Source organism: Strongylocentrotus purpuratus, unplaced genomic scaffold, assembly GCF_000002235.5.
Source record: "Strongylocentrotus purpuratus isolate Spur 01 unplaced genomic scaffold, Spur_5.0 spur5_scaffold_21, whole genome shotgun sequence".
Classification (NCBI taxonomy): Eukaryota; Metazoa; Echinodermata; class Echinoidea; order Camarodonta; family Strongylocentrotidae; genus Strongylocentrotus; species Strongylocentrotus purpuratus.
In genome coordinates this window covers 42,348,993-42,358,316 of record NW_022145607.1, presented here as the reverse complement: position 1 = coordinate 42,358,316, position 9,324 = coordinate 42,348,993, and the positions used below count along the sequence as shown (strand labels likewise).

General features: G+C 36.9%; 1 protein-coding gene across 1 annotated transcript in view; it reads right to left on the bottom strand.

Annotated features, from left to right (window-relative positions):
* LOC105442985 (NXPE family member 3-like) overlaps positions 1-9,324 on the bottom strand; it is a 38,914-nt gene that overhangs the window by 7,501 nt on the left and 22,089 nt on the right. The window contains exons 2-4 of the mRNA XM_030994860.1: positions 4,171-4,251; positions 3,014-3,244; positions 1,390-1,590 (exon numbers count right to left, since the gene is read on the bottom strand). Coding sequence (XP_030850720.1) covers positions 1,390-1,590; positions 3,014-3,244; positions 4,171-4,251 — 513 coding nt within the window. The remainder of the gene's footprint in view (positions 1-1,389; positions 1,591-3,013; positions 3,245-4,170; positions 4,252-9,324) is intronic.

The following is a 9,324-nucleotide window of genomic DNA, read 5'->3' as shown; positions in this document are numbered from 1 at the left end:
AAAAGCAAATGAATAAACAGCAGGTGCTGTGGTCTAGTGGTACATTAACCCGCACCCACAGGCGCCGGAAGTAGGGGGCAGGGAAGGCGCCCCCAACCAACGAAATGAGAGGGAAACGCATTTTCGCCCCCCCCCCCCCCCACAGTGATTTACAAATGTTCCTGAAATGACATGATTTTCCGGTATTTTTTTGTTGTTTTTGTAAATCATACCTTTTTACCCATCGAGGGCCCTAAGGCGGGCCCCTCGATGCTCATCTGACTGTCATTACATACTTAAAACCCCTGAGCTTCCGGGGGCTCTTCCCCCTGGACCAAACCAAGTGCCCTTAGGCGGGCCCCTGGATGCTTATCTGACGGTAATTAAATAAATAAAACCTCTGAGGTTTCGGGGGCAAAGCCCTTGGACCCCACGCCAATTTACGCTCCACTCGCTGCGCTCTACCTGTTCGTTAATACTCCACTTTTAAAAATGTCCCGTGGGGCCTGCATGTAAGAGTGGTGGTGATGCAGATTTTTCTTCTACCCCTCCCCCCTCAAAAAACAAAAAACAAAAAAAACGTCTCTGCTCATTACGCCACTGCCCCAGGAAGGTGAGCCAGCGTGGCCGGTGAAAAAACAAACAATTATTTTAGGATAGCAGCAAAAATTATGCTAAATCGCCAAAAATTATGCCCAACCCCCAGACATCGAATTTGTTAGGAAATATTTGGCGCCGACTCAGCAAGCCGCTGAATAAGCTGGAAAGGGGAGAGGGGGGAGGGGGGGGGGGGGTGGCATAATGCCAGATGCTAAAAGGGACAAAATTATGCCTGAAAGCATAATTTTGCCAGATCTGGCAACTTGATGTGAGCCCCCTGGAATGTTGCCCCCCCCCCCCCAATCCGAAACTGCTTCCGGCGCGCCTGCTCGCACCTCATTCCTAGGATGAAGGGTTGACACCCCAGCCCGGCATTTGACAAGACATTAATCCGCATTTGCAACTCTCCACCAAGATGTAAATGGGTACCTGGCATTCGCTGGAGTAATAATTGCTGGGCCCTCAGAAAGAGCAGCATTGATGCTGATGAAGCTTCCCTGGGTTAAAATTGAATATTGTGCTCCTTCTTCTTCTTTTTCTTTTTCTCCTTCTTCGTTTTATTCATCTTCTTCTACTTCTCATCATCATCATCATTATCATCACCACCATCATCATCATCCTCATAATTACCATCATCATCATCATCATCATCATCATCATTATTATAATCATCGTCATCATCATCATCATCATCATTTTCATCGTCAACGGTGGTGGTGGTAGAAGTAGTAGTAGTAGTAGTAGTAGTAGTAGTAGTAGTAGAAATACATTTAGTACAAACAAAAGAAGGGTAAATTATTTCCTACTTACGTTGGGTACGGGAGTAATTATGTTGCACACGGTGTCTTCTACAACAGACTTATCTCCAATCATCCCGGTGAATCGTCCATAGTAGCCATATCTCGTTGGGCAAGTATCCCGTGCTCGTCTCAATACATTCACGGCCTCGGCTGGATGGACGAGAATTGCACGAACGAAGGTTTTCCCGACCCATCGTAATGTGAACGATGCCTAAATGTGGTGTCAGATGAGAGATAAAAGATGGCATATATCGTAATACATTTGTAGAGAAGAAATACGATCGCATAAACTTTCGAAAAATTATCCCAAGGCAATTCCAATGACCTTACACGTCACCAATTAAAAGAATGCCTTTGATATCGCATTAACCCTTACTGTACTGGGGGGGGGGGGGGGGCCTGGGAGGCCCCCCCCCCCTCGACATTTTCGGAGATCGCGCCGCAACCGCTCGGAATTTTGAATTGTCGTTTCATGACTTTTTTTCCTCAAGTCTTACGCACATTTTGATACTATTTTCGTCGAAATCGGATATACCTGTAAGGTGTTACATAACAATTAGTATGTGCATGTCATCAAAAAAGTGCTATAATTGCATATATTCATGTACAAGCAGAAATGTGAAGATATGAATTGATATCAAATTGCTTTTATATGTTTCTCAAAGTAACTGGATGTATTTCAGAGCAAAATAATACATTAGCAATAAAACAATAGATATAATAAGAAATGAAAAACAATAAAATACATAAGAAAATAAATAGTTGAAAATCGCATCAAATTTGCATAAATTATCATCATTAATTACATCAAATAACTATTTTGTGTTAGAAAAGAAGTTTCATATGAATAATGAGTTTCAGCATTAAAAAAAGTGGAGTCTGACAATTTTTGTAATGATTCTAGTTCCCTATATATATTTCCAGATTTGATATTCATGAATGCATATTCATAATTTATGCAAATTAACCTATGCATTTTCAAATATCATAAAAATAATGAAACCTCATGAATATGAGATGAAGGAAACATTTATTCAATACATTTTCAAGATTCTTCACAAGTCTACGGACAAATATGGAGAGTTTTCTGTAAAATGCATAAAATTAGCATTTTGCATAATTAATTAGGCTATAACGACAAAAATTTGCATATTAGGAAAAAACTAATTATACCATCTTGGTGACTTGGTCCTTACGTAAATATCTACAAACATGCAAATTTTCGCGTTCATCGGACGTTCGACGGCCGAGATCATAGGGGGGGGGGGGCCTGGGAGGCCCCCCCCCCCCCCCAGTCAGAGAGTGCTCGAAATAGCCCAGTACAGTAAGGGTTAAGAGATGTAGAAAGGTTAGTCGATGATTCTGTCAATGTCAACAAAAGAATGTAAACCATTTTGCTGTGTTTCATAATTACTCGTTAATCATTCAAAGTGAGAAGAAAAAAATCATCTACAATTATGAAGAAAAAAAAACTTACTAGCTCACAACTTGCAAAGAAATGATGTGCATTTTGCCACGTTAAAAACGTCTTTACTCGTAAAACAGTTTAGCGACAGGAGAGCGATGTGCATAGAAGATGGCATGACAAGATTATTATAAGAAATAGGGGGAGAGCCATCATTTCTTTTACGAACCTTGTACTTGCCATCTCCAAGATAAGCAACTTCTCCATCGGCAGATGCACCGGCTTTAAGGTCATTATTGTAGATCCTGACCCGGAAATAATCTCCTCCGTTTACTTTTAATTGATTCTTACTGTCTCTGGCCTCGATGATGACATCCAGACGATCACATATTTGGTATTTCCTTGAGGCATTGATGATGTAAAACGTAGAACTCTTATCGCTCGTAACACCAGCTGTTTCCTTAAAGAATTAAATGAAAATAAAAGCATTTATTATGATAAACAATAATTGTAATATCAATAATGATAATGATAAGAATAATAATGATAATAACTATATCAAGAAATGATGATAATCATTATTACCTAAGGTTGGTCAATTCTGTTGGCCCTGCAATCATCATTACCCTAGCAATTGCCAGGTAGCTATTCAAACCGGAGTGGCCCTATTTGGAAACGATCAAAACAATTTTCCTAAAGAGTCCTGCGTATAATGTTTTTGAAATTCCAATTAAATAATGACAGGGCCCATTTAAAACACATTTGATGCATGAGACGGATAAAGGTGTAATCTTTAAATTTTGTCCATTTTGGGCCACTTTTCGAGGCCTTGTTTTCGCCCTACCTATTTCCACTATCACAGAAGGTACAGACTTCTTACAAATTACTCTGGATAGTCCGAGAGAAACTCTTTCGTGTAGAAACGTAGAAACATGGGTGTCATTGCACGCAAAACGTTTTGACACGATTGCATTTCTGGTTCTTAGAATCAGTATTACTATTCTTCAATCTTGTCCTTATTTTTATAGTTATCTTTTGCAATACGTCATGTGCCCAGGTTTTATTACTGTACTTCATCAAAGATGTCTACCCAAAAATATTTGTTAAATAAAGTAATATCTAAAGAAGATCAAAATAAAGAATAAGGCGGAATATGAAATAGAAAAAAAAGCATAAAGTAGAATATAGAACATATTAAAGATAAAGTTGAGTTCTGGTCATGCAATTGCATTGTGAAAGAAACGGTTTGGAACCGATCAGAAAAGGTTGATCATGTAGCATATATAAGTATTGGTGTGCACTGCAAGGTTTTGGAATAATCAAAATGAGGAGACATTGTCAATACATGTGTTTATCAAAATGACATGAAAACATTAGTTTACTCACGGGCCTTGAAATATTGAGGTGTGGAGTTGTTTGTTGGACGGTAGAAGCATTATATCCTCTAGTACTAGTAGATCCAAAGACCTGTTGGCATATGATAACAGATATTAATTATAACATTGAGAACTGGTCAAGCTTTACAAATGTGTCTCATTTATTAATTATAATTGTGATTAAGTTATGATAAAATATCAATAATTATCGGTTTCTTTTTTTCTAGGACGCACTGTTTATAATATATGAGTTCGCTGATAACACAATCTTCGGCGGCTTGAATCAATAAGCCAGTTCGTAATTGCATGATTCGCATGTTCCAAAATCTGGAACGAACTTTTCCAAATGTCACATGAATATAAGAGAGTTGAGAGAGCAAGCGCGTAACCAGGTGGGGGTTCCTGGGGTGTGCTATGTTAATAATAATTATTATAACTATTATTATTGTTGGTGGTTTTTGTATTCTTGTAATTATCAAGATTATTATCGTTAATATTATTATTATAGTCATTATTTTATTATTGTTATCATTATGATGAAAATGAGCGTGATGATTCCGGTAATGATTAAAATTAGTATTATTATTATAATTATTACTATATCATTAGTATCATCAGTATCATCAGCATAATCATCAATGGCGGTAGTGTGGTATAGTACATGTGAAAGTAGGCCTAGTAGTAGTGGTATCATTCTGATCCTTATTATCCTGATTATCTCCTGCAATACGTCTAGAGAATATAATCATGACAATTGACAATTTGTCATGAATCATTGTCCTTAAGCTTACCATTATATGCATCTGGCTCGAATTTTGCTTGGGTATTTGGTACTGGATGATTAACATGGTAAAATGAACTTGTGTCTTATTCATTCTAGTCTTATTTATTACTATTATGTTTTAGTCTTTCTACAGAGTGAGTCCGAAAAAATGTCTCACTTTTTAAAAGTTGTATTGTTTGAAGTATGAATAATGGTTTCATGATATGTCTTGAGTATTCCTCCAAGTACATTTAAGTACCATTTTCATTTGCATCTCTGCATGCATGACTGAACATCAGACAATATTTACAAGACTGGCAGATCTCACTCGCGCCAAGTTGCTGCGTGAGGAATAAAATAGTGTTTTGAACAAAGACAGCCAGACAGACAAACAAAACACCCAGACGTGTGCGTGTGTGTGTGCGTGCGTGCGTGTTTGTGTGTGTGCGTACGTGTGCGTGCGTGTGTGTGCGTGTGCGCGTGCGTGCGATCAGGTGCAGGAGCCGGTTTATTAGGGACTTTTAGATTGAGTGGACGAGAACACGACGAACGCCGACTGATCATGCGTGTCAACGTACTCAACTGCCCACGTTGACTACAATTAGACATTTTAGATTGCACTCGATGATATACATGCATGCAGGAAGTAACACTATGAACATGACAAAGAAAGAGGACAAAAATATACAGTTCCTCATTCTACCCTCAATAATTGCTGTGGTAGAACATCCCTTCACTGCTATTATATGTAAGAATGTGTAGAACAAGTGAATATGCATGTGACACCTGTTCTCCATATTTTTACATAATAGCAGGGAAGGGATGTTCCTTTGTGTACCTGAGGAACTGTATATTTTATGCGCACGCGGCATGTACCGTACTAGATTGAGGAAAATCAAGGTTGACGCATTCTCGATCGCCGACTGAGACGACGTGACGCATGCGCAGTGCCTTTAAATGACGTCACACGTTGCAGTCAAAGCTGTCGACGTGCAAATCTAAAAGTCCCTATTCATTCATGGATGAGGCATATTATGCAAATTATAGAACTTGGGAAATGATAGCATGATGGGTTCGGTTTGCACGAACAGTTTATACTTTATAGGGATGCCGAACTGGTGTCGTTTGGGGGAATTTGGTTTATTGGGATCGTGTTTCTATTTTTAATTATAAGGTGCGTATTGTGATTAGGTAAGCGGGCCGGTCAATTCACTGTAATGCATTTTAGGAAAACCATTTAACTTAGTTATGACGCGCGGGTTCCGTAATACAACTCAAGGCATTTGTTAAGGGATAAAAGTTCTTTGTAATATATATTTTTTTTTTTTTTTAATTATATTACGGTTATATAACAATACAACGTATTTCTCATCGACTTGTGCAAGAAGAAATGTTTAGAATTGAGATGAGGAGTTCTGTCATTGGTCTAATTAAATTGACAGGGAAAGGGAGAGGCTCTTGCTCTCGGATGTTTACGTATACCGAAGAGCAGATTTGGGTTGTTTTGTGTGGGGGTGTTGTGTGTGAGTGAATATGCTTGTGTGTATGAATGCGTTGGGTTGTGTGGTACGGGGTGGATTCTGCTTACATTTTTTAAATATAATTCGACGATAAGTATGCATGTATTGGCTGCAGATAGTTTTTTTTTATACATTTGCTCACGGTGGAAATAGATTATGTGGAGTTTATCGATGTAAGGTTTTGGTTACAATTACACATAAAATAACATGGCAGTGAAATTATCTTTCATGACCATAAATGTTAGAGGAATAAGAGAGAGATTAAAAAGAGTGAATATTTTTGAACGGTGCAAAACTAAAAAGAATAGTATAATTTTCTTACAAGAAACATATAGTACAGTAGAGATAGAAGAGCGGTGGAAATAAGATTGGGGAGGGCCAATGTTTTTTAGTCATGGGTCAAACCATAGTAGAGGGGTTCTTATTTTAATTTCTAATCATTTAGATTTTGAAGGAAAAAAAGTAGATGAAGAGGGGAGATACATTATTTTTAAAGGTAAAATACAAAGGGTAATAATGCTATTGGTTAATGTTTATTTTCCAACGAGAGATAAGAAACTTTACAAATTGAATTTTTGAAGAAGTTAGATGAAAGTATTTTTGATCAGTGTGATCGGGACTATTTAATTTTATTAGGAGGTGATTTCAATAGTATATTGTAGTATATGGATAAAGATTTTGTTGAAGAGATGAATAAGGAAATACAGGAATTAAAAACAGATCATTCTGGCGTTAGGCTAGAATTTAATGATTTGGTTGATAAGTTTGTTTTGGGGAAATCATATTGGAAATTTAACAGTAGTTTATGTATGGATAAAGATTTTGTTGAAGAGATGAATAAGGAAATACAGGAATTAAAAGCTGAATGGTCATTACAGATTTTGAATAAATTAGTATTTCGGGATTTTTTAAAGATGAAAATGAGAGAATTCATTATAACATACTCGCGGAAAAAGGCAAAAGCAAGGAGGGTTGAAAAAGAATTGTTAGAGAAACAAATCAAGGATTTTAGAAGGCGAACTGGTAGTGGGACCAACTAAATATATTGTTGATTGTATTGAGGAGAAAAGGGATAAACTAAATAAATTGTATGATTTTTCTCGACAGGGCATTAAAATAAGATCAAGAGCAGCTTGGTTTAAAGATGGAGAAAACAATACGCAATATTTTGAACAGTTGTTAAAATCGAATAAAAGGAAAAGTGTAATTAGGGAGGTGTACAAAGAAAATGGGGAAACTACTAGAGATAAGGAGGAAATTTTAAAGGAAATTAAACTATTTTATAAAGATTTATATTCATTAAGGGCTGATATAAATCAAAACGACCCTTTCTTTTTTAATGATATTTCAAAGTTAAGTAAAGACAATAGGGAAATATGTGAAGGTAAATTAACTAAAGATGAATGTTTGAAAGTTTTAAAAGAAATGAAATTGAATAAAACCCCGGGAAATGATGGTTTAACACTTGAATTTTATTATACCTTTTGGCCAGCTTTGGTGATTTGTTTATAGTAGAAGTATTGAATGAAATATACCAAAGGGGGGAATTAACGGCATCTCAAAAACAAGGGGTTATTACCTTAATTGAGAAGGAAGCGAAAGATACTCTCCATATAATACAAATTATCGACCCATCACGCTTTTGAATGTAGATTATAAAATTGTATCTTAAGTTCTAGCAAAAAGAATGAATGACGTTTTAAATGAAATAATTCATCATGATCAAGTTGGATATATAAAAGATAGAAATATTGGGGAAGCTGTACGATTGATAGATGATATGTTATTTTATTCTATGCATTATGGGGAACAAGGGAAAGGGTTTTTATGTGCAGTGGATTTTGAGAAAGCTTTCGACTCTGTATCTCATAGATATTTATTTCAAATATTGAAATTGTTCGGTTTTGGAGATTCATTTTGCTCTTGGGTAAAATTATTGTATAAAGTTATGTTATGAACGGTGGTCACTCCACGGGGTTTTTTGAAATAGAAAGGGGAGTAAGGCAAAGAGATCGTACCGTTGGTGCATAAATAAATAATGTTACATACTTTCATGAGCGCATACCCAGTATTCATCTCTGGTAGGTTTTACCTTTTTGGTACAAATGGCCTTTATCATGCCCATGCGCAGATTGTATTTGTAAACTCCCTTAATTGGTCTGCAATGACCTTTATCTGCTCAGACTGCAAGCTTGGTATTATCTGCCCCTAAATTTCCTTCTCACATCATAAGGTCACGTGATATTGATTCCTCGTTTCTCGTCCGGATTTTCAGATATAATATTAGGGGCTAGTGGTCAGATATTCCAGGTTTCTGATACGGTAAGTTTTGGAGTATTGGATTTAGCACAATTGAACTAACTTCCTATCCCCGAATTTCGTGGGATACGGTTAGCCTTAGAGACAGGCTGAATTAGCATAAATTAAATAGCTTCCTAGCCATGCACTCGGAATAATGCGAGCCAATAATCCAATAAATGGCATATTTCCGTCCTATTCACAGTAAACCGCTTCCATTGTTAGGGTATTAAATAAACAGGCCTACTCATCTAAAATCATCCTTAGTCCATAAGCCATGGTCTTTTTACATTTCATAGCAAAAAAGACGCTTCATTAAAGCTGATGTTGAGCTCTGGTTTGGGAATCGTATGTCAAAAGGACATGGCTATAACTCACACTGGATTATTTGTCCTGCAGTAGCTTGATCGTATGAATCAGTAAAATAAAATAAAAAATAAAAATCGCAAAAACCTGGTGAAAATCATCTGCAATCCGCAAAACCGAACTCTCGTTCGCACCATGTGACGAGTTTGCAGGCACAAACCCTGGTCAGTCGTAAAAGAGAGTCTGCACTATCAGACTACCATAGGCCATGTACTAT